The 25,801-nt window shown below is 42.8% G+C and overlaps 1 protein-coding gene across 2 annotated transcripts in view; it reads right to left on the bottom strand.

Moving 5' to 3' along the window:
• The window catches only part of UBE4B (ubiquitination factor E4B), a 68,419-nt gene that overhangs the window by 15,657 nt on the left and 26,961 nt on the right, over nt 1-25,801 (bottom strand). The window contains exons 5-19 of one of the 2 annotated variants that reach the window (XM_090023523.1): nt 22,109-22,253; nt 21,511-21,739; nt 20,621-21,028; nt 19,569-19,682; nt 14,954-15,095; nt 13,705-13,805; nt 12,622-12,736; nt 10,389-10,472; nt 8,985-9,041; nt 6,667-6,783; nt 6,471-6,569; nt 5,834-5,947; nt 4,647-4,845; nt 4,221-4,359; nt 320-419 (exon numbers count right to left, since the gene is read on the bottom strand). In XM_090023523.1, the coding sequence (XP_089879649.1) occupies nt 320-419; nt 4,221-4,359; nt 4,647-4,845; nt 5,834-5,947; nt 6,471-6,569; nt 6,667-6,783; nt 8,985-9,041; nt 10,389-10,472; nt 12,622-12,736; nt 13,705-13,805; nt 14,954-15,095; nt 19,569-19,682; nt 20,621-21,028; nt 21,511-21,739; nt 22,109-22,253 (2,163 nt within the window). The remainder of the gene's footprint in view (nt 1-319; nt 420-4,220; nt 4,360-4,646; nt 4,846-5,833; nt 5,948-6,470; nt 6,570-6,666; nt 6,784-8,984; nt 9,042-10,388; nt 10,473-12,621; nt 12,737-13,704; nt 13,806-14,953; nt 15,096-19,568; nt 19,683-20,620; nt 21,029-21,510; nt 21,740-22,108; nt 22,254-25,801) is intronic. The other variant, XM_090023524.1, reaches the window with a different exon arrangement.

Genomic DNA, 25,801 nt, shown 5'->3' with positions numbered 1-25,801 from the left:
AGCAATATTTTCAGATTTCCCAGTGCTGTCCCGTGGATTAGTCTGCCACTTGCTTTTAATTTTAAAACTGCTAAGCACTAAGGGGTTTCAACCCCTATCATATGGTGCATATTTATGAGGGTACTTAACAGGTATTATACTACACTGTAACATGCTACAAACAGACTACACATACAAGAGCATCTAAGGAACGTTTTCAGACGCCTTCAAAAAACTCACCACTTATCAGCCAACAGATCATTTACAGTGAAAGAAAACATTAACACTGCACTTACATATTGGCAAGGCCAGTTAGTTGCCATCCCAGCTAATTACAAACCTTAAGCTGCGTTTTACAGCGTTTCAGCATTTCTCGATGTCTGGTAGCCAGAGGCGAATCTTTCCATTGACTCTCATTGTTTTTCAGATCCTCGACAGTCCTGTAAATCATATGAAATCGCTGGTAATTATAGCAAAGGGGACACTTAATCTATCTGGCTTTCTTGCCAAATTTTCCCTCACTGATTTTATTAAAAGTAAGATTACAAAGCTCATTCTTCAACCAAAACTACGCCATACCATGACAAGGACAGCAAGCTACTCCTGTATCTTGCTGAAAACAAAGGCAAACCTTGTCCAAAGGCCACATGCTAGGATGCACCAGATACATCAATCCAAGCCTGACATACCGATTAAACTTTGTTTCTCAATTTTTTTTTTTTAGAACCAAAGTATCCCTTGATAGACCCAAGACACCCTTCAGAAAATGACAGTTCTTAGCTTTCACTCATTTTTTTGACTATGAAAACAGGTCAAAATGGTTTCAACACTAAGGATTTCTTTTTTAAAGCTCTGGCCCCATCCGTTTATTTTCCTAGGATTTCTTTTTTAAAGCTCTGGCCCCATCCGTTTATTTTCCTAGGGACAAGTAGCAACAGCACACTTTGTGTTGCTACTACTTGTACCCAGGGAATGCCCATGCCATGCATGCTCTGGCACGTAGCAGGTGACGACAGCCAGATAGAGAAGGCTGGGTCCAGCAACTGTGCTGGCCCCAGCAGCTTTACCTGGGGTCCTGGGGGCCTTGGGGAGCTGCAGCCGCAGTGTTCCTGTGGCTGGAAGCCTGGCCTGCAGTTGAAGCATGGCTCCGGCTGGCCAGGTTCTGGTTTTGGGGGGGCGGCGCACATTGCTACCATGTCTGCCACCCTGCTTTTTGCCATGTTTTTTTTTGACCCTGGGACCTCCTGGAGTCAACCCCCGCTCTCCCACCATGCAAGGTAGCAGCATGCGATATGCCTGCATGTGCAGGGTGTAGTGACAGAGATGGATCTGCAGTGCCATATACCACATGTCCACACCTGTCTGGACATGGCCTCTGGGGTTATCCTGTGAAACATGTTTGCAAACCTAAGCGTGCTAACATTGCTTGGCACCCCACGGCACCCTTGAAAAGACCTCAAGGAGCCCTGTGGTGCTGCCACACCTTGGTTGAGAGCCAATGTATTAAGCAAACTAGAGCCATGACCAAAAAGTTGGGGGTGGGGTGGAAGCAGGGAGGAAGACAGAAGAAAAAATGGAAAGTGGAAGAGGCAGGATGATAACAGGGGAAGAATTCTCCCTTCAGGAATAGCTAATCATTTAATCACCACATTTTGTACTATTTATTTTTTACCAAATCTACAATATAAAAAACCCCCCACTTAAACCAAGTCATTAAGAACCATGATGGATAACAGAGATGATCCAACTAACAGTGAGAACACCTGATATTCAGGCCCAAATCTCATTTACCTCTAGGAGCAAGGGCAAAGAGATGGTGAAAAGCAGAAGCAGCTAGAAGGAAAAAAGGGAAGGTACCAACATGAATTTCCCCAAATATGTTCCCCTCCAGACCAGGTACAAACGCAATCCCTGTGCCATCTCTGGATCCCAACCCCCACCAGACATTTTCTTTTCCAGATTTCTTCTTTTAACCCACAATCCCTCTGATTGCAATTCTAAGCTGCATAGAGGGAAGGCGCGTAAACAAGGATGAAATCATTCCCATTCTCTACATCCATGCAAGGGCCACACTTATCAATAACACTGTTGGCCCTTTCCTCTTGGCACAGTCAGTGTAGATCTAACATGGGGAGTAAGTCAATGGTAGACTAGCATCACACAACCATCCACACTAAGCTCTTTTCTGGACACGATGAGTTCAAGTATCTTCTGGACTCAGCACATTTTAAAAGAGTAGTTTCTCAGTTCAGCATGCAAAGTATTTATTATTCTCTCCTATTCTGCTTCCATTTCCTCCCTCCTTCAGGCATAAGAGTAGCCTCTGCCCCCTCTTGCCCCTCCCCCCCCAAAACAACTGCTATCTGCTGTGGCTAATTATCTAACCTTAATGTCTTTATGAGTGACATCCAAATACATGGCCTGATCTTCCTGGGAAATGCTGAGTACCCATAACTTCGAGTGAAATCAATGAAAGCCAAAAGCACTCAGCATGTTGGAGGACCAGACACAGTTGCTATGGAAACACCCAATGACTGACAAGCCTAAGAGGAATGGTTATTCTTAAAATCCAGGGTCTGCTTATTCAAAAACCTTTGTTTATGTACAACACGCAATCATTCCTCACATCCAGGCCCTAACAACCCTCCTGGATATTTGTACGTGTATATCATAAACCACAGGTTGGCAACATACGGTCCACAGGGCAGATCCAGCGTCACAATTTCTGGGACCCTGCAGACCGCAAGGAACATCCCACAGTGCAGTGCACTTCTGAACAGGTGGAGGAGCTGTGGCAGCAAAATCCATTCTGCACCACGCACCAGGCAGTAGATCCAACAGCAGCGAGTCAAAAAAAGGGCTCCAGCATGTCCCCAGCCAGACAGGGACTTGTGGAGCAGTCAGGTAATGATCCATGTAGGGCTGTGCTAGCTAGATTGCAGCAGATGGGGATGCTTTGCAAGTAGGAAAGTTATGCTGGAGACTGGGGTGCTGCTGGGGGTGCCTTCAATCGGTGTATAAGGACTGCCTACCCACAACTCCCCCTGGGCATGCAGGGCTGGGGTTGGCGGGTGGACAGGGGTTGCTCTAGTGGGTGCTCCATGAATCTCTCTCACTGGTCAGACACTGCAAGCAGCTAAGGCAAATCCAGCAATCCTTGTACATGTGCTTTGTGAAGAAGCTACCTGGTGTCACATTGCTGGTGAAGATCAACAGAAGAATAAATTATACACTCCAGAACTCGTCATGACTGAACCGTTAATTGGGCCCTCCATTACTGAAAGGTTATTAATCCCTGCTATAAACAACTCACAATAAACTATTATTGAACGTAGATGAAAGATTCCGCAAGCCATCTGTGGTCTTACTGCCAAGGGACTTTTACTAAGTGAACAGAATTATACGCCATGGAAAATACTCATGCTGTATAATCTGCTCTTACTTATTGCAGTGGGAAAAGTACTTTGCGACTGCGATTCTACAGCTATAAAAGTCTATTTGGACTCATGACAAGAAGGGAAAACAAATGCATCTTCATGTTAGCATCAAAATTGTAGGGTTTTTTAATTTTAGAAACGACAGGCCACTCGTTGAATGACACAAGCAGCACCATCGCTCAGATTCACTGTAGGAGCTTTTACATAATGAAGGAGATGATCACTTCTTATCCTTACACACCACAGTAGCCCTGAGGAACAATAAAAATATGATCTGTTGGGGGGATACAGAACATCAGACAGAATAATGATACTCTGCTTTTAAAGCAATCACTGCAATGACTTGCACATCAGACAGATCCAACTTCATATACTTCTATCGCAGTGCAAAAAGGCCTAGAGTATGATATCCTCACACTTCTGGTGGTGCCACAGAGCACTCAACAGTTTAACCACTGTAAACATTACCAATAACATTGCCGTAAGGGGCTTTTGAGAAAGATCCAGTTCTCCAAGACAGGGACTCCCAAGGAGTTTGGTATTATTTGTTCACCTAATCTCTTTTCTTTCCCCTATTAATTGAATTTGTGATGCAAACCACTGCCAAGAAAATCTGTTAGGACTAAAAACAGAAGACAGATCACAGGATAGACACCACCATACTCTACAACTTAAGTACATCCATAATGTGCTTTTAACTTCCATCATATTTGCAGGAATCAGAATCACACTCTGGAAAACACTAATTTAAGGTGACAGTTGGAATCTTGTATCACATGCTAGGTAACTAACACAGCATCTAACCTGTTGAGTTCCCTGATGGCCCGCAGTCTACGGATGTAGCGGCGGCAGCTTGGCAGGATGGAGAGGTGGTGGGCATGCAGGGTTAGAAAGAAGCATTCCGTTGGGAATTTCGGCTCAGAAAATTGAGACGGATCCCTGTCTAGAAAAAGAAAAGAAAAAAGAAAAAAGAACAAAACATGGGACCAAGGACAGTGAGAAAAGAACTGGATGAAGTAGTGAGCAGAATCTGACCACCCCAAACTTCTCTGCAAATCTTCAGCTGAATTAATGAAGGCAGAAAACGGTACCAAGCAAATTATTTAGGGACAGGAAAAAGAGTCTGCAAAAAAATCAACCCAAAATATCTCTAGCATCACATATCAAAATATCACTAGTACCAGAACAAAGGGATTGAAGTAAAAAGGAACATGTATGTACTACACTTACAAAGCTCAGCCATCCAGTCTGTAACATCCTCCATGGTTGCTTTCACTCTCGTCTCATCCGTTGGGAGGATGATGCGACACCTCGGATGGAATATATATGTGGGATCAACTGTTTCTAGCTTAATTTTTGTGCTTAGCTGCTGCAGAACCCATAGGAAATTGAGCATAAAACCATCTGTGGACACCAACCGATCATCTGTCTGTAAGGCAAGGTACAGAAAGTGAATGCTTGGAAAAGGTATCTTAAAATAAATTAGTGGGTGACAGACGTTTGCAATGAACAAGTTTAGGAGCCAAGCCACTATTAATAATATAGAATATATGACAAAAAAAAAGACAGCACCTCTAAGGAGACTTCCCAATAACTAGAGTACAAGCAGCTGTAACTACCAATATGGTCTCCTTGTCCTGTGTACATTTAACCACTCATTTTTCAGGAGCATTAAATGTATAAATCAAAATGGAAAAGCAGTAGGAAGGAAAGAGGGGAAAGAAGCTGAGAAATTTTTAGCAAAGTTATATTCAGGACCAAGAAGGATTAGGTATGTTGCTAAGCCTTGCTTCTTACTCTTTACCTTATAAGCAAGATTTACAGTGGTTCCTGGAAGTTTAAGTTCTGACAACAGTTTCAAATGTTGCGTCTATGGAAAATGGGAACCTCAAATAATGCCGCCTCAGCAACACCTGTTTATATAAGGTATGCCAAGGAAAAAAGTGGTACGAAAAGCAGGTAACTAGTTACAAATGTATGCCCTGTTGCTTCTGCAAATTTGTGCTAGTTCATTCCCAGGGCATACACAAATCTACAAGTCACAAAAACGTGAAACTTGGCAACTTGACTAACAGTTAACTGAAAACTTTCTTGCCCCACTTGGTAGACACTTCCACAAATGGCAGGTTGGTATATATCAATAAAAGGGATAAGCTTCTGCTACAGAATTATAGGCCAACACATTTAGCTGGCATCTCAGTGTTCACCCAGGAGGAAACATATGCTTTAAGCTAGCAAGTAGGTTAATTTCAGAAAATAATTTAAAGAATTCTTTTGAAGACTGATCCAAATGGATTTTCTGACTGCTTCAGTCCTTGCAGTCCCTTTGATTTCTGTTCCTGAAGTACCACTGTATCAGCAGACATCTAGAGCTAACTGCATCCAGGATGAATAGGAATAGAGCTCCCCGTGTTTACCTGCATCTGTGCCTTCTTCATGTTGGCATTGACAACAGCTGCCATGTAACTAAGAGCTGCCTCCCGAGTTTCCCCATTCAGCAAAATATTATGTAGAATCTTGAACAGTTCTAGCTGAAATGTAAAGTGAAAGATCTGTTCATAAATCAAATCTGTCTCCATTTCTACACAAGATAACTTCTTCCCCCAAGTTCCAAGTGACTACTGAAGTATTCTGAGAAGCCTACAGAAAATCCTACCGAAGTGGAGTCACATTATACAAAATACTGATACTTCAGCTACAGAAAACTTCTCTCTCTCTCTCTCTCTCTCAGAGAGACATAAACAGAAGAGTATACCTTAAAAATCATGGCAACATATGTCCTATGATAACGTACCATGTACTCTTTTATTTATCCTCAGACAAAAACTACATTCCATAGATATGCTCAAAGCCTGGCTTCAGGACCTGGTGAAAGAAGTCTTGACTTGTGGTCCAGTGGGTAAACCCTACTTGCCTCTTCTTTTACCTGCCCTCACCCTTACTGCCTAAGCTGGATTTTGTTAGAATACTCTTCACCAACGCTGTTAAAACCAGGAATGAAAAAAAACTACGGATAAAAGTCCACCTGCAGGAGCGAACTACTGAGACACTCACCCTTGCCAATTCCAGGTAATGCTGCAAAGATTGGCTAACAACACGGTTGTTTTCAAGAGTAATGGCAGGCCCTGAGAAATACTTTTCAACCACTTTAGTCTGAAAGGAGAAAGAATATTTGCAAGCAGTACAAAAAGCACATCTTGTGGTTTATTCTCAGAAAAGACACTGCAAGCAGCGCTTCTTGAGCACTTACATCATCTTCAGCAAAGACAGAGAGACTGAAGAAAGCGCCAAGGTACGACAGTCTTTGCAGCTCACGTCCTGCACCCGGGCTTAAAGATTTAGGCAACCACAAGGGCAAAGATACAACCTACCAAAAAAAAAAAAAAAAAAAAGAGCAAGAAACAGTAAGACACAGAGCTGCCAAATCGGTAGTACTCTTTTTCTATTTGCATTACCATTTTTGCACCTTTTATCCTTGACATCTATCACATTCTCAGTTCTTCAACACAGCTGTGTTGGCTGCTAAGTAACAAGGTCTCTGCTTGCTTAGAATTTTAAAGTATCACAGTCTCTATTCTAGGTCTCTCTGTATTCCAATATGCCGCTTTTTAGGGCGAGATCTCTTTTCACTGATGTTGCTCCTCTCTTAAGCTTACTGCTGTTAAATATTTCACTAGTCCTCAAAGCTTCAATCAGTATCAGGCCCCTGTTCTAGCAGGTGCTAGACATACCACAAAACAAGAAGTAGCCCCTGCTCCCCAAAATTTCCAATACAAGGAGCCTTAAAGTACCACAAATTACAGATGCAAATCTTGACCAGACTGGTAGTGCCAAGGAAATTAGTTAATTGAAACAACAGTCCTTCAACAAACCTGCAAGTTGATCAGCAGGGATCCAGGTTTTCTGTTTGCTCAGGAAAAAAATGTGGATTTTCTCCTTTAAAGGAGAAAAACACACAGATTTGTTTTCCTTTCAAAGAGAAAAACCCAGGAAACCACAGGTTTCCCCTTGCAGGCTGACAGAGTTCCAGCCAGCAAAGGCTGCTCGGGGATGGGGGAAAGTGGGATGCAGGGTGCACCATGTGCACATGCATGCACACACATGCTTGTGGCAACCAGGCAGTGTGGTGGAGAGCAGCTCCAGCAGCTTCCTCCAAGTAAGTCTAAGGAGGGAGGTGGGGGAAGGGAACACAGGCGATGTGTGTGTACACATGGGGAGGGTTGGGGGGGAACACATGGCCCCCTGAGATTTCTGCACCCACAGTGGGGCATAGGGTGGCAACTGGGCCAGATAAGCTGCAGATAGGAGCCATTTCTGTGGCCCAGAGGGTGGTACCTGGCATGGGAGGGAATGCCATGTCACCATGGCTACCAAGGTGAGGTGCTCTCTGCCCACCCAGCAGAATGAGGGGCATAACTCCACAACTGCTGCACCTGACCGTGGCGGCCATGCTAGCACAGAGCTCCCTCCTGTGCTGGGTCCTGCCTGCTGGGCTGCACCGGCTGCTCCTGCCTGGAGCTGGTCCAGCTTGGCTGCAGCCCCACACCCCACTGAGTGCCAAAGTCGGGGAGGCATGTGCCCCCCTCCATGTCACTTGTGCCCACATCCCCCTTTCCCCACACACCCACCACCTTCCTCACACACTGGGGGGCTGGGTCCTGGGGATAATGGGTCAGAAGTGACAGGCACCAGCAGTGCTGGGATTGCTATGGGTCAGGAGTGAGAGGCAACGGCATGAGCAGGGGCAAGGCACTAGCATATCAGGCCTGTTCAGCACCACAAAGTAGCCAGGGGGACAGCCACAGCTGGACCCATATCCTAATGAGCAAAGGAGACAGAGGGAGCTCTGATTTTCCTTGATAAAAAAACCACAACCAAACACCAAGATAAATAACTATTGAGAACTTAATTTATTATAATGATTGATGCACTGGTAGGCTTCCAAACTGCTTTAAAATTGTAAATATATCAATAAAATTGTATTCAACTGATACCTGCATATAAAGGGGCTTTTCATTTTAATAACTGCAAAAAAATGCAAGTAGGCATTTTTTTAAATCAGAAAAATTGGGACTTTCATCAGAGAATTTGGGATTTTTAAACAGAGGAAACCAGGTTCCTTGCTGATCAGGAGTACCAGTTTTAGCTCAAGGCTGAAAGCCAGGAATTTATCTGGCTCAGCCAACTGACTTCTTTTGTGATGTTACGACAAGCCACTTCTCTGAGGCTCAGTTTTCCAGTTGTAAAAAGTCCCAAACACTGATTTTTCTCTTAAAAAATTGAGTCATATATTTCCCGAGGGCTCTGTAAACATGATAGGTGAGCACTATGTACTATGTAGCAGAAATATTGTGTGTCAACATGTAGGAAAAAGTGAATTTAGCAGTAGAACTAAATTACCCAAAAGTACACTCTTTCCAAGAATAAATATGCCCAGAGCTACACTTCACAAAACTCTGGTTACAACTTGTTTTTAAAGCAATGCAAGCAAGCTTCAAGAGAACAACTTCTCTACTCTCGCCAGTTTACAGCATTTCTGGCTCACTAAATCAATCAGGATATACTTACCAAGCTGCACATGGGGTGTGTTTTCCCAAACTTGATTTCACACAGTTCACCTAATGCCTGCAAGGAAAAACCCCATGAACAGATCATCCACGTGCATTTTCCACATCATCTTTGGTGAAAGAATAACCAAGCTAGAACATTTAAAAAGCCAAAGACTGCTCCACTAAACTTCCTGGCAAAACTTCCCTACACTATAATGGAAACAGGATATAACTACCTTAGTGACTATTTTAGCGTTTGTGTGTTTTCCAAGTTGTCTCAAGAAAGTTAAATGGTTCAACTGGACAATAAATATTGCACTTATTTTAGAAATTAGCTGTGCTAGTTATTTCCTTCTCTGGTACATAATGATGCCATTGCTGGACTCCTGAACTGCCATACAAGAGTCAGTACCAGTAATAAATAGAGCTATTGTCCTACACAAACCAAGGCTTTTGTCTTCCAACTCTGAGTGGAAGCCTGTCAGATGAATGTTGAGGCCTGAAACAAAGAATCCTATCTACAATCTCTAACTCGCTTTAAACTCCAGCAAAGAAGTAAAGAAAACAGCTATAAAGGAGGATTTTGAAAATACAAAAAAAAAAAAAAAAAAAAAAAAGTAGGCTTTCATGTGTTCTACTTCTCTTGTGCTACAAGTTCTCATGCTTCAATTATACTACAGTGAGCACAGCTACTGCTCTATCCCACTGACTTGTTCTCTCCCAGTATAGGGCTCTGATGAAGAAACTCCACTTAGAAATATTACTAGCCTATGCAGCAGCCAAAAGGCAAATTTCACAAGAGTTATAAATTGAGACTAGTAGGGGAGCCTGATAATAGAAAAACATAAATCTGCCCAAGAAAATTTGTTTGTTTAGGAGTTTGTTTTATCGTTTGGGGTTGTTTTTTTGTGTGTGTGTGGGGGGGGGGGGATGTCTTTTTTAAGACGTAGCTAAGCGACCTCACCATCAGGTCTTTTTAATTTGCAGAATCCCAAGGTGGTTAAGCTAATTGCTGGAACTGCAAACTCAACCCAAGATTTGAGGCCATGTTTTTTTTCTGGCTCAGTCATTATCCATGGTATCTTGCAGTCTGAATTTATCCGGCGGTATGTGCGAGACAAGAATCCAGCTCATGGTCTTGAACTATACTGGATAACAGTGCTGCCTTTGGTTCCACCAGTAAAATGAGAAGCTTTGTCTTGAGGATATACAAGGAGCACACACTCATGGAGTAAACATTCTATCTGGTTATTTTATTGTATTGTTTATATATTTATATAGTCCTAACACTTGACATTTTCAACATGAGGCGAGTGCTTAATAAGAAGTTGAAATAATCCAAGAAAGGCATTAGCTTGAAGACAGACTGTATTAAGTACCAGGCATCCTAAAGCAAGAGCTGCTAGAAAGGAATGGTTCTTACCATAAGAGGGTATTTAAAATTGTCACTATCAAGGGAGCACTCTTTGGAAGCAAGAGCCAGGCCTTGTAAGATGGGGATAAAAATCTGTAAAAACAGAAGTATATTACTTACACACTTCAGCAATGGAAAACAATAAAGGTATAAATGAAACCACAGCTTTGCACTGTGTAAACCCTCACCCACTTCTCAAATGTTAATATATGAAAAAGAAAAAAACCCCCAAAAACTTAAGGCTTGCTCTGTTAATTCACATAATTTTAAAAGGCATTTCCACGTTTAATTGTAGGGTGAGGGAGAGAAAGAATCCTGAAGCTAGAAATGAGCTCAAGTCTAATTCCTACGTTCTTCAGGCAATGACGTTCACCCCATAACATGTTGAGAAAGACATCTTGCCTAGGTCTTCGCTTCATCAAAAGTAACACACTGACTTGGATGGGGACATAAAACTAATGAAATGCACCACAGCTCAGCAACAGTAATAAAGCCATCACCCTTGACGAGACTAGCTGCTTGATTGCTTGTTTAGTTTTCCTCAGGATCATTACATAAGTCTTTCAACACACAGGTGGTGAACTACAGGTGCACGCACATGCACACTCACAGAAACACAAAAGACAGCACTATGAGCTCTAGGCCTCCCTCCAACAGCTTGACAGCTGAACCATTCAGACCTCTGTACGCCTATTCACAAGACAACATTTCTTCATCATCACAGTGAGTCAGTAGATTTGGTGCTTATCCTGGTAAATGTTAATGCTATAACAAGCACTAACAAAACAACAGCAATCATTAAGGGATGCAAAGGAGGAAGTACCAAGGGAGGAAATGATTAGCTAAACATGACGACACCCAATTATACAGACTACGTCACACAAATGCGTGGGGAATCATTTCTTATGCAATAAGATCAAACACTGATTCTGGGCAACACAGGAATGACTACGGAAACCTAAAGAGAACCGTCCTGGGCCTCTTGAACAACGGTACACAAATACCATTACGCTGATATGAAAGATGGCTACAATATATATGTTCCCTAATCCAGTTAGGGGAATGGTTCTAACCTTTAGGATAGGCTGGACTTCAGAAGTATTCTATAACCATTCCCTAAAAGTGCCTTAAACATACTCCTGATTAAAGTGAACACATAATAAGAGCCCAATGAAGAAGTAACTTGTAAATTAAAGTGACTTGTTTACATGTTGATATTTAATCCCAGGTAGGAATTAATAGTTTCTTTTGCACTCATTTGTGTAAACATATGTTAATTAAAACAGAAGAGTCTGCAGAAAGCATTCAGCTCTGTGGATTAAACATTTCTTTACAAAAGCCATTTCCAGCCAGTACTGATGGGTCTTTATCATATTAATCAGGAGTAAAAATAAATTTAGTGTTTCTTTAGACTTCTTAAGATATTAGTCTGTTCACACTGTTTTGAATTCCATTTCTCTATAAATAAGTCATGTCACCGTGTTCAAGAGTGCTTGTCACCGTGTTCAAGAGTGCTAATTAAAGACAATTATAACCTGACTAACCTGCTTTTGTATTACATTGGCTCGCAGTACATTGGCCTATTAATTAAAGCATGCTAGCAAACAGGAGAACTCAGTTCCAACTTCTGAATCTTTCACTGACCTCACCCTGGCACCTTCAGCAAAGTCATTTAATCTCTCTCTGTCTCAGTGTCCTCATCTGTAAAGTGACATTTCAGTGAGCTGCCATCTGTAAAGTGCTTACAGATCCCTGAGTGAAACATGTTATAGATGCAAAGTATTATATTATTAAGTTGCTCTATCCTTTGCAGATGGACAGAAAACCACAACATTTTGAGCATGTGATCTTGGAAGACTGCTGAGTTTCGGATCTGACTGGAGGGGTAAATTTGGAAGAATGCTCAGAAAATGTGACAGTCCCTGTTATGCGAGGCTACCATACACCAAAGCCATCTGGGAGTGTGCTTCTACATTACATAGGAGTGCTGTATGTTAAGAAGTTTGCTTTATACTACATTTTGATATATAGAAGAATTTCACATTATTTGCTTGCTTAAGTAAAACTTCAGAGCTCTGTCATTCCTTCTATCCCCCCATATTAAATTAGATAGCAGACTTGCACCAGCCCCTGGAATAATGGTTCTCAGCACTACACTCTCAGGATGCGATTTGCAGAAAGCTCTCCTCTGGAAAGCTCAGAAACCAAACAGTAGCGTACTTCACTTGGGCAAGCCCCTTACCTGTTTGAACACCTCTTCATCCTGGTAGGTTGTTCTCACCAATTCTTGGATGAAGCCAAATGGGAGGTTCCTACACAGCATGTATGGTACCAACAGAGACTGCTGCTGCAATAACCTTTAGCCATGCAAAAAAGGGACATTTTTTAGGAAAAAATGAAGAGGCACCAAATTTAATGATGTATCAGACAAGAAAGCCTCAGCAGGGAGACAGCTACTTCTTTCAGAAGCAGGTAACCAAGTTTCTCAAGTCATCTGAACAAAGAATTTTCTGCAGTGGATACTGCTACTAACAGCATAATGAGGCTGGCCGGAAACAGTGGCTTTTATAAATTAAATGGTTCTCCTCTCCACCCCTCCCTAATGAAAAGACCTTTGTTTGGCTCATCCGGTGAAGAAACAGCATTAGGTCTGTTCTTCTGATTTCAACCTGTTTGTCTTTCCAGCCGTAAGGAAAGGTTATAGTCTCAATATTTTCCAAATTAACATGCTCACTATATGTAACCGCACTCTGGGAGCTTGAAACTAAATGGTGTGCGTTTTCCCCACTATTATACTCAAACATATGTTTGCTGTTCACGTAAAAAAAAAAATGAATGATTGACATTATTTTTAGGAAAATTAACAAAGAATTCGTTTTAAATGAAAGAGGGTCAGACTTACACAATCTAGCTTTCACTTCCTGAAGTATAAGAGTAGACACACATTCAGAGTACCTGATAAAGCCCTGCCCCTTTAGCTTGCTCCAATTCATACGCTTGTCAATATCCTAGTTACATGGATTTTGGCAAGTCAAATATAGTTTAGCTGTTCACATCATCCCTTCAAATACGTAGGGCTCGTTTATACCACACATTAGACTGCCACTGATAAACCTTTATAGTGATCAGTGAAAATCCCCATTAAGACACTTATGGTATACTGGTGTTGTTATTCTCCTAGTCACTGCAGTAGAAAACACTATTTGCATGACTGAAAATACATGCCGCTTCTGCAGCTGATCTTAAGTTTCTCTATCTAATTCCATGGAAAGAAAAACCCAACAGAGAACTAGCATCCTTTTTAATCAACATGAGCCATACTCACCTTGGTTGTGTTAAGGAACCATGTAGTACCAAAGCAGCATGGGAAATGCACTGTGATCGGATGTTGCTCAGTAACTGACTAACCGCTGGCTGGCTACACATCTAACAGAAGTATTAGAAAAGCCAAATTATTTCAATGACAACTGAAAAGGTTCAGAAACAAAACATAGGAAATTCAGGGGACTTGTGTATTTGTGCAGCTTAAGCAAAGAGGAGGCAACCTTCCTGATTAAAATTCTCCAAACTATATTTAGAGCGCTAAAATTAAATATTTGCTGTACCACTATCAACAAAGGAATGGGTTCAGCTTAATAGCAAGATAAAAATCTCTGCCAGGTTCCTACTCTCACCAAGATCTGCTTCTGTATGGAATCAATCATCATCAGGAAAACCAAAGAAAGACATGCATCATTTCCCAAAACACCGTCCATGCCACAGATGTAAAACTACTACAGGAGGGGTTCTGAACATGGAAAAAAGACTTAAGGCAGGGGTAGGCAACGTTTTTCGGCCAAACTGCCAAAAAACCCGCAGTGCCTACCTTGGAAGGTGCCAGAGTGCGGCCCCGCCTGCAGGGGCAGTGCGGCCAGGGCAGTGGGGAGCTTGGAGCAACTTTCTGCGCCCCCTGCTGTGTCCTGCCACGCCAGGTTTCACACGCTGCTCTGCAGAAGCAGCAGCAAGGGGAGCACAGCAGGGAGCATCGCTGGTATCTGCTGCCTCCCTGGAGCCCAGGACTGGAGCCGGGGCTAGGGGGCAGCTGGGGCTGGGAGGCAGCAGCTGTTTGTAGCCACCTGGCTGCAGCCAGCCCAGGTTCTGGGTAGCTGCTGATAGCCACGGAGCCTGGGCTACTTGCAGCAGGCCTTCCATCTTCCCAGCCACCTGCTGGGAGCAGCCTGGGCTGCTGACTGGCAGCAGCTACCCAGAGCCAGGGCCGGCTGCAGCCAGGAGGCTGCAAACAGCTACTGCCTCCCCACCCTGGCCCTGGCCCTGGCCCCGGCCCCGGCCCCAACACGTGCTGAGGAAAATGGCCTTGCGTGCCATATTCGGCATGCATGCCGGGGGTTGTTGACCCCTGACTCAAGGGAACAGAGATTAAATCTCAGTGATCCACTTGTAAGACTACATTTCATTAAACCTTTCTAGGTTTTCCTCTGTTATGAACCATCTTTCCCGTCTGAATACAGCTAAATGAAGAAAACTGTTTGAGATCAAACTGATGCTCAAATATCGCTTTACTCTTTTCAAAGTACCTTTGGTGCTTTTCTCTCCTCTATTCCAACTCTGTCAAAACACTCAATGAGGTAGTTCAGCATCTCTGTCTCCTTGCAAGTTTCAATGGTGAAATGGTCACTGCAGGAATCAGAAACACTTGTGCTGCCAGAGCCTCCCACACTTAAGAAAAGACAAAAAAAAGCAAAATGTAGAGCCTTGCTCTTGCAAGTACTTGCCCCCAACTCTGACAGACAACTTCCTTATGGCAAAACCCCCAGACCAACATATCAAACTCATGCAAGCATGATGACAGTGTCAATCTTTACATTAATTTTTAGATCTGTGCAGGGGTCAGTAAAGTACCATTCGAATCTTGATTTTGGGCTGCATTTTAACACACATACTAGGTAACTGTCCATGAATCTCTTCTATTTTCTTGTATAACAAGCAGCCAAAAGCAATTCCACAAAGGCAACCAGGAATCAATAATCTTATATTAAATGGATCAGATACTTGGGAGATGGTAAAAGGCGTGCAAAGATAACGGGGCTTTATCAAAAGTGATTCACACACGGGAAACCAAAGAAGTGCTTTGTCATGATGTTGAAGCATGCATCGATCTTGGAAAGTGATGCTTCAAGCTAGTTCTACCCCACTCCAGCACTCTTCCATGGGTTCTAGAACCAATATTAATGAAAAAGGCACAGAAACTCTCTATATAATCGCTTCCCATCTTCTTATATAGCATCCAATTCTGTGAAGGACACCAGGATCAGTAAGCTGGAAAACCTGTAGCGAGGTAGAACCAACCTGGAAAGAAGTGGCCTGGAGAACAAAAACAGAAAAGTGTCTCCAGGAAAAAGGATACAGCAGCACAGAAAATAGAAGGGGGGGTCTAAACAAGCAGCCTATCCTTGCATATTAATCCATCTCTATTTTTTTTTAACCTCAATACTGTCAAAATAATATAATAGTTTGTTTCAACTAAACAATACAGCTCCTGTCAAGAAAACCTGAATTCTATCTTTGGTCCTGGCATGTCTCACTCCTATCTCTGTTGTGTTTAGTAGCTCACCCTCTTTAAATGTACTTATTATAGCATCTGTGGGAGATGGGATAATAATGTCCCTATTTTTAGAGATGGGAAAGTGGGGCACAGACAGTAATGTCTAAGTGCACAAAGGTATGTGGGCACCTGGATCCATTATACTAAATGGTGCAAAAATCCGTTCTGGCCCAACAGTACACAGGAAGTCTTGTGGCAAAGCACACAAGGTTTCTGGGGTCTCAGGGCAGCATCCCAACTGCTGGACTAGATTGTTCTTCCTCAGGAAGGTGCCAGAGTCCATCTGTGTTTTTCATAAGTAGTTCAAGTCTGAAAACAATAACTCAATTTCTTGTGAAATTAGCAGGTGCAAATCAGGTGTGTATGTACAAGCTCTTTTCTCCTATGAACAAGAGAAAATAACCCAGAAGTTGTATAAGGATTTATGTCTTACTGGCATACAAGAGATGAAGTAGAGTCGCCCCAAAAATGCACACTGGCATCAGACCATGTAATTACCTTTGATGTTTGAACCACCAGCAATGATTCGTATAAGAAAAAGCATAGTTAGTATCACACAATCAGCACTAACCAACCCTTTTCCTCCACGAAGCATTCCTGACAGCATCCTCATGCTGGAAAAATGTGGTTGCTAGCCGAAATTAAAAATTTGCACTTTCAGCCTGTACTTGTTAGAAATGGTTTTGTAACCTCAAGGCCCACACACCATCTCCATTTTTAAATCTTCAATCTCCTGTTTTCACCCCAAGTAAACTTCTGGTACTATGTTTACCAAGCTGACCCTTCTAGGAGCCAGCACAATTTTCCTGTCTTAGCTTTGACTGCACACACTCCAAAATGCCTCTTTAGAGGTCATCTGTATCTTGAACTCAGCTTGGCAGTGCTCAGCAAATCCTACTGCTGTAGTAATATGTTACAGAGAATTTTCTGAGAAAACACATGCTTGGTAGCACCAAGCAGAAGCAGCCATGAGATTTTCTCCTTTAGACACCATGTTCAGCTGGAAGCATGAGAACTGTATTTATTCTTTCACACTGTCTGGCAGGACTGCAATTCCCATCACTTGTAGTGGGGTTTTATTTTGCAGGGGGGGAGGGGGGGGAGATGTTGGTTGTTTGGGTTTTTTTAAAGCTACGTTTCCCTTTATACTTCCCCTTACTTCTCCTATAGCAACTCACTGCAAGCTGCTTCTGTTTAATAAATCAGATGGTTCTAAACGCAATCCATGTTCTGATATTTTTTCCCCTTCTCTTTAGTAAAGGCTATACCACTTAAGTGCATTCTATAGAAAAATAGTCAAGACATTCAACCGCAAATTTAAAGATCATTTTAATTAATATTTCTTGTTTGCCAGCTTAAGGCAATCAACCATGCACCAATTTTGCCTGAGGTGGTACTGAGCAGTATTTCAGCACAGAATAAAATAATACATCCATATTTTTTTCTTGCATATGCTCTTTCCTGTTCTTTGGATTATTCATCTCCACCCCAAAGGTTACCCCTTTTACTCGTACAAGTTTTTTTGACTTTATTAAAGGTTAGTCTTCCCAAAGGCAGTTACTCTAAAAGAGACATCATTTCAGCAGTGGCTGAAATTACCCCTGAGCACAGCTGTCTATGTTTATTACATACACAAAGTACTATGGTAACTTTCAAAATGCAATTTGTGGTGTAAATACAAAATCATCACGCTCATAATGACATTCTAAGGCAGTTGGTAGGATGTCAAGAAATAATGCATGAGCAAAGGCACCTGAAACGTGGCAATCCCACCAGTTCTTATAGTGCATGAATCACGGCATCTAATTCTTGACTTAAAATTTTCAACAGAACAGGAATTAAGTTTGAAATGAAGCCAAAAGGTTACAAATGTAATCCGCAATTCCCTGAACACAAAATGCAAGCTTAGAGCTGGAAGTACTTCTCATGAAATCATTCAGTGTGAACTGGAAGATGGAAGTTTAATAAGCTTGTTTCTCTAAATAATTGTTGGAAGCATCTCAAATTGACAGCGTATAACTTTAACAAAGTTGTTATAGTCCAACATTAATATGTAAAACAAGGCCATAAGAGCCAGAGAGAAACCTATTAGGTCCTTCTACTATGTTCTCTAGGCCCAGTGCAGGACTGGGTAATCCCCAACAGGAAATGTTCTAATTATTCTGTGGCTTCTACAGATTTGTAAATCCTAACTCACTTCCTATAGGAAGAGATTTCAAAAGGGAGTTAGATTTCTTTAATTGGATTAAAAAAAAAACAACAACAAAAACCAAGTTTTTTAGAATCTGATCTCATCATTTTAAAATTAGATTGGAACAGGTCTACTAATAAGCACAAAACAGTGAAAGGATCACCACAACTAGATTGTTGACTGCGAGTAAGGGTCATCACCTATAGCTATATCAAAGGCCAGTTATTATCAACCAAGTGACCATGTATCTGTAACAAGCCTTCAATATGCTAGCAAGATTATACAGCTACTGCTTTCCAGATGGTTTTCCTCCTCCAAAGCACATGTTTTTCCATTCCCCTTTTACTCTGCTTGGATAGATACAAGATAAAAGAAAGGGGCCAAACACATTTATTGAGGGTTCAAAGGCCTAAAGAACTTATATTTTAGGCAGGACACAGGAAGAATGGAACAGTGGCCAGATGAAGAAGATGACGACTTAGGAATGGCCAACATCTATGCAGGGTAATTGCTTATTTTTCATTTTGGAAGCTACATTGAGGCAAACACATTGGGCGATTGTGATAAGCCTTCAGCCACGTACGGATCTTCAAACCACATGTACGAAACCAGAAGATTCTGTCCCTCATGGTCATCTTGTCTGGCCAGTCCAACACAAAGCCAGTTCTACTGCATGACTAATGGGTTAGTCACTAAATACAGCTACTCAAAATCCATTCTTATTTTGTACTGGTGTACTTTCATGCCATGCAAACCAAAGGGACTTTGTGACAGGATGCCCAAGTTTCTGATTCAGCATAAGCTATTTTCTCTGCCCTAGAATGTCCCATATACATTTGTTCGTACTGCCCATCCTCTCCAGGGCTGCTAATTGCCATTTGTGCACTTGACTTCCAGGTCCGTTTGCTCAGGGAATAGCAGGCATATCCATCCCCCACTGGTATAATTTGCAATAGATCCATTCACTTCAATGAAACTACACTACTTTATATCAGCTGAAATTATGGCTGGAAAATAGGTCCATTCTCCCAGACACCCTCTACCCTCATTTTCTAGAGTTCAGTAGGCATTCTGAAAGGTATAATCCCTGAGGAACCAAACTGCTTGTAACCACACATTCAGTAACGAGTTCCACTTTCAGACCATGTGGTCATTAAAACTGAAGGGCAACATGACTAATATTTCTTTTATTCCGAGTCACCTTTTCAAAAAGAGCTGGCTAACTAAGACTCATCATTACTCATATTTATACTCCACCTTCCATTAAGAACTATCTAGGTCATCTCCTCCCTTTCCTTATTTCCAAAGTTTCCTGAAGAACGCTTGCAACTTCCCAGACTGTTAGTTCTGAAGCACCCAGACATGCAGTTTACATTCTATTCCATTCCTCCAATACCTGGACCCAAACTGGACACAAGAAAAATCATCATCTTCATTTTCTTCATCACTACTGTCCTCAGATACATCAGAAACGCCAAGGAAGAGGAGTGAGAAAGGGTTGTCGTACATACTACCGCAACAAAAGCAAAAAGGCCATCAGAGAACAGAGAGATTTTTAAAGAGGAAAACATAACAACAACAAAAAACACAAAATAAAAATGCCACAAAGCCTCCTGCTAAGTTTGCTGTCCCAAACTTTCTTCTTAAATGGGCAAACAATGGTTAGCACAATCCACAATGTTAGAAAAACTAAGACTGTGCTCACATGCTCCATGACATGGCTGGCCACAAGTTATTCACATAACAAACGATTAAATATTCACTCATAACTTAAGCTAGCCAAGTGTCTACAGACTCTGTACAGGTTAGAGCATAAACAGAAGTCCTTGGATCTCACTGAAAAATAAGGAATATTAAACCTCTGAGCTACTCAGTTTTAACATGACAGCAGCAACAAGTCAGCTCATTGGTTTCTCCCTCCCACCAAGGTGGGAAGGACCCTGGAAGCAGCTAGCAAAGACACAGTCCAGGAGTGCTTGGCCTGGCTGACAAAGGCAGCACAATCGGTCATTTAAATCCATACACCAGAGTTGACTCTGACACAGCCCAGCTAGCACAAGCCTTGGACAAACTGATTGAAGATCCACAGAGAAAAACTGGCTTCATAGCAGATACGGGTTTGATAAACTGTTCAGCCCGAGTGACTGAACTGCAATTTAAACTGAAGGAAGATCATTAGCCTGAAGTGGGAGGTAAAAGGAAGTAGAAAATGTACCACTACATTGCTGCCTTTCAATCAATTATATTCCGTATTGAATGCTGGCAGAAACAGGTTTAGCCGTTTGGCAGCCAGGACTTGTTAGCAAGTCAACATATTAGCCCAAAAACAAACATAAACATCAACTATTAGTTAGTAAGGTAAGATGTAAGCTCAGTACAAACACAACTTCTTCCAAATTATGCCACACCCTGCACTGCACACGTAACACACTTGTGCTTGTGAAATACCTAGGAGAAGTCCTGTTTAGTAAAGAACGCCTGCTCATGGTACTTGGCGAAGGAGGAAACACAGGTGGGCCCATAATTGCAGGCCTCTGTCTGGATGAGCTGACTGGTATGGCTTGAGGGCTGGTAGCTATGGCTGGAGGACTTGGTGAGCTAGATGGGATGGAGATACTCAAGGAGCGTGGGATGGGAGAAGCTGATATGCCCGCAGAATGGGCAACAGTGTATGGGTGGTACCTTGGAGATGAGGGCTGGACTCCAGAAGGACTTACTGCTGTGACGTGAGGGCTGACAGAAATGGAAGGTACAGATGTAGTGGCAACTGAACTGGCTGGTAGGGTAGGAGATGAACCAGACATTGGCACATGACTTGAGAAATTGATATTAGAAGCTGGACTAGTCCCATAGAGACTAAATCAGTTAAGGAAGAAAGAGGAGGGAAAAAAAAGAAGCAATTTAGGATGCAAAGAAGGAGAGAAAGACGTAAATGAGCAATAGCAAAAATCCTGCTGCTAACTGCTTGGTTAAATTATACATATCCATAACAGCGTCTTTTGTGCTTTTACCTACTAATAGTCACCTCTGATTATTAAGGCTAAGTAATACCTATTTCACTGCTGGAATTATAGAAATTTAGACGTTATAGGCGAATTCCTCAATGGGCTGATGCTGGGGACACTGGTCATAGAATTTCAATTTTCTCAATTTCCACCTGCTGAGGATGGGCCCTAAATTACACAGGGTATATATAACTGTGGCACCATAATCCAAAAGGGCAGGGAAAGAATATATTGGTGCAGCAGAATGAAGCGTTTTTCATTTAAAGGTTGCTAGGGCATTTCTAAACTCCCCCATCCCCATATAAATCAATATTCAAGTGCAACCAAAGTTACCTGGATAAAGAACCGGAACCAAAGGAACCCACACTACAGAACATAGGGCTAGTTCCTGGGTTGGAGCCAGTGTTTAGAATCAGGTTTCTATCAGGTGACCGGGCAGCTGCTGCAATTGGCTGTGATGTAGCCGTCAGGCTGGCAAACGGGTTTTCATCTCTTGACTGAGTGGACATCATCAGAACTTCCATTAAAATCTGACCAATCAAGTCCTTAAAATCTGAGTACACTGTGAAAAGGATAGCAAGAGAGTTAGAAGAGCATTCTTCACCTTCACACACAAGATATTTCATGTCACCTAACCACTAAGTTTTCTTCTGCTTCCACAAGTTTGGTACTCTTGTTCCCAATTGCAATAGACCACATTCCTTCATCATACCCCAAAATGCTATGTTGTCTTCATTATATAAAAGAGTACAGCAAATTATGGCAAAGGCTGAAGCTAGACAGCTTTGGCAACACCTCAGCACCACCATTATTACTGTGGATGAATAAAAGGCTAGAGCTGAAGCAGCTAGGCAACAAGCCAACCACACATCTTTACAATTAAACAACTTTCTCTCATGTCCTAACCAGCACAAGCAGCTGATGCTCCTACCTTCTTTCGGGTTCTGCTTAAATTGCACACAGAGCGAAGTAAGGAAAATTACATCTCTGTCTCGATCCTTCCAGGAGACTCTAAAAATCTTAGAGACCAGTTGTAACGCCTGCTCCTCCGATACCTCAGAACCTGACGGAGGCTCCTTGTTGAGAGAAGAGGGATGTTTTTGCATTAATATTTGGGTTATAAGTCACAGTCTCATGAGCACCACACCACAGCTTAAATGGGCTTTGGTAGCCATTAGAAACAAAAACCCAATCCTCATCTAGCAGTTCTTTATGGGAAACACTCTGCAAGATTGCTTGCATGTTTGAAAACTGCAGCAATGCCCTGGTAACAGATTCTAGGTGGTTATTAACAGGAGAAATAAATTGTCAAAATTTATTTTAAAAAAAGAACTGTACTAAAAGGTCAAATAAAATGAATGCACACACCAATCTGGTGCCAAGCACCTTCTGAGAAAACTGCATACCTAGAAAAGAATTTTTAAACCTGGTTATCAACTAAATGTCTACTCTTATAAGGAGTTCTACAGGGATTTTAAAATTTACTTTATGTCTGCATACAGCAGAAGGGACTTTCTTGCCGTAAATTTCTTCTTAAAAAGTCCCAAAAAGGATAACAAGGGTTTAATGCCCCTAAAATAATTCTTCTTTTCCCTCCCAATCTATATCTCCTAAAAACAGACCAGCCAGAATAATTGCGTCTACACAACAATTAGAAGCAAATTTAGTTTAGAACATTAAATACAGAAAAATGCATATTCATGGCCCAATCCAACCCACTCTGAAGCTGATGAAGACATTTGCATCCATTTAAGCAGGTATGAAAATCGGGCTCACAACAAATGGCAGCATCTTTCATAGAATTTAAACTTTCAGGAAGCATTTCCCAAACTCTAGGGTGCACACCCGATGGTGGGGGCACAAAAGGTGGGCGCGCAAAGTGGGAAAGAATGATGCTCCTCTACTTCAGCCTCTGCTTCCCTTGCTACAGATTGCTGCCAGGGAAGGGGAGCCAGCCACAAATGGCAGCAGAAGAGAATGGCTGAAGAATTATGGAGGTGTGGGAATGCAATATTCCCTGACTACTACAATGAGGCATGAACTCACAGGGATGCCTAAGCAGATGCTCTGCTGTAAGTGAAATCACATTTGTCACACACTGATACCCCAAAACAATCTGAATACCTCCAATCACTGGATGAGATCTCAGTGTGCCAGAGAACAGAAAAAAGCACAAGTAATACATAACTGAGAAAATGGATCCTAAGTGTAAACTTCTAGTCCTAATGCTGGGAAAGAAGTGCCTACTGAAAACTGCTATTTATTTCATCATGTTTTTTCCAGACAGCTTCATGACACTACCTCTCTGTATAAAGTGGAACAGACAGGAAAAAGTACTCAAGCGTCTGTCTCAGTCCCCTCTCCCTTCATTAAATGGGATCAAGCTAACTATATTAAAGGCCAAGGCAAAACAAGCCCCTCTGGAGTTGCTCCCCTAAAGCTGTCATCACCATATATCATTCCTAACAAGGATGAATGGAAAGGTCTAAAACCAGAAATTAGGGTATCAATGGAAGATTAAAATCATCTTCATCTCCACCATGGGTAGACTATTTAAAAGCATTTCCAGAACACACATGCACAAAATCATTTCCCTTTGCCCTCCGAATCACACCTCAGAAGGCTAAGACTAATTAAAAAGACGAAAGTCAGTGAAGAACAGTGAAAACATCTGCTGTGTAAAATTCAGTAATATATTCTTTTTCTTCCTTACATTTCCCTGTAGATAACTCTATACTTTGAGTCCAAGAGTGTGAAGCACCCCAGTTCCCACTTGTCCTTTACTGGGATGGACAGGCGACTGGGCAGCTTTTAAGTGACTGCCTAATACAGTTGTCATTTTTCCCTGTTTCACAGTAGTCAAAAGGGACCTGAACAGATTGTCTAGTCTGACCCCCCGCCACTGGTAGGAGTACATGCTGGGATCACACAACCCCAGACAGGGGCTCGTCCAACCTCTTTCTGAATTTACCCAAGGTAGGAGTGAGGACCACTTCCCTAGGAAGTTGGTTCCAGATCCTAGCCACCCTAACAGTGAAATAGTGCCTCCTAATCTCTAACCCGAACCTATTCTCCAGCAGCTTCTGGCCACTGTTCCTCGTCACCCCAGGTGCTGCTAAGGGGAATAGGACCCTTCCTATGTGCTGCTGAACTCCCCTAACGAGTTTGTAGGCAGCCACCAAATCTCCCCTCAGCCTCTGCTTGCTGAGGCTGAACAGATTCAGGTCCCTCAGCCTCTTCTCATAGGGCCTGCCCCGCTGCCCTCCAACCAAGCGGGTGGCCCTCCTCTGAACCCTCCAAGGCAGGCCACGTCCTTCTTAAAGTGCGGTGGCCAGAACTGAACGCAGTACTCCAACTGTGGCCTGACCAATGTTGCGTAGAGAGGGAGTATCACCTCTCCGGACCAGCTTGAGATGCATCTTTGGATGCACGACAAGGTGAGGTTGGCTTTGCTGGCTGCGGTCTGGCATTGGCGGCTCACGTTCATCTCGGAGTCAATAATGACTCTAAAATCCCTTTCCGCCTCTGTGTTCGCAAGGGGGGAGCTCCCTAGCTTGCATGTATGCTGTGGATTCCTTCTCCCCAGGTGCAGCACCCAGCATTTATCTACGCTGAACGCCATCCTGTTACCATCCTTCCACTTCTGTAGTCTGTCTAAATCTAATGGCAGCCTCTCTCTCCCTTTTAGTGTGCCTATCTCTCCCCATATCTTGGTGTCATCGGCAAACTTGGACAACGTGTTTTCCACCCCTTCGTCCAAGTTGCTGATGAAGATGTTGAACAGTGTAGGCCCCAGTACCGAGCCCTGGGGGTTCCCACTATTCACATCCCGCCAGGTCAAGTATGACCTGTCCACCACCGCTCACTGGGTATGCCCCATCAGCCAATTTCTGACCCATCTAGCTGTGTAGGCATCAATGCCACAGTCGCTCAATTTATTAATGACAACGGGATGAGAGAGTGTCAAAGGCCTTCTTAAAGTCCAAAAAGACTATGTCCATGGCAACACCATCATCCAGGGATTTAGTTACCTGGTCATAAAAGGCAATCAGGTTGGTCTGGCAGGACATGCCTTTGATGAACCCATGTTGATTTCCCCTGGGCATGATCTCCCCTGCTGGCCTCTCGCAGATGTGATCCTTGATAATTTTGTCAAGGATTTTCCCCAAGACTGATGTGAGGCTTATGGGCCTGTAGTTTCTTGGGTCCTCCTTCCCCCCTTTCTTATAAATGAGGGCCACATTAGCTTGTTTCCAATCTCTGGGCACCTGGCCCGTGGACCACGATCGCTTGTACAGCCAGGCCAAGGCCACAGCAATGACCCCCACCAGTTCTCTCAACACCCGAGGGTGGAGGGCATCAGGGCCCGCAGATCTGAAAACATCCAGCCCTTCCAGAAGATCCTTAACTACATCTGCGCAGACCTGAGGCCTGGCAGTGCTATCCCCAAGGCTGCCCCTACTTGTGATGGGAGAGCTGTCCTGGTCCCTGTTCAAGAAAACAGAGACAAAGAACTTGTTAAAAATTTTGGCTCTCTCATCTGGCGTGGCCACAAGATTACAATTTGAGTCTAGCAGGGGCCCTACATTACCCAGTGCCCTCTTCTTATTCCCAATGTATTTGA

Source organism: Crocodylus siamensis, chromosome 12, assembly GCF_052110815.1.
Source record: "Crocodylus siamensis isolate JL-2025a chromosome 12, ASM5211081v1, whole genome shotgun sequence".
Taxonomy (NCBI): Eukaryota; Metazoa; Chordata; order Crocodylia; family Crocodylidae; genus Crocodylus; species Crocodylus siamensis.
Note: the sequence above shows the minus strand (reverse complement) of the source record. Positions and strands in the feature narration are given on the sequence as shown.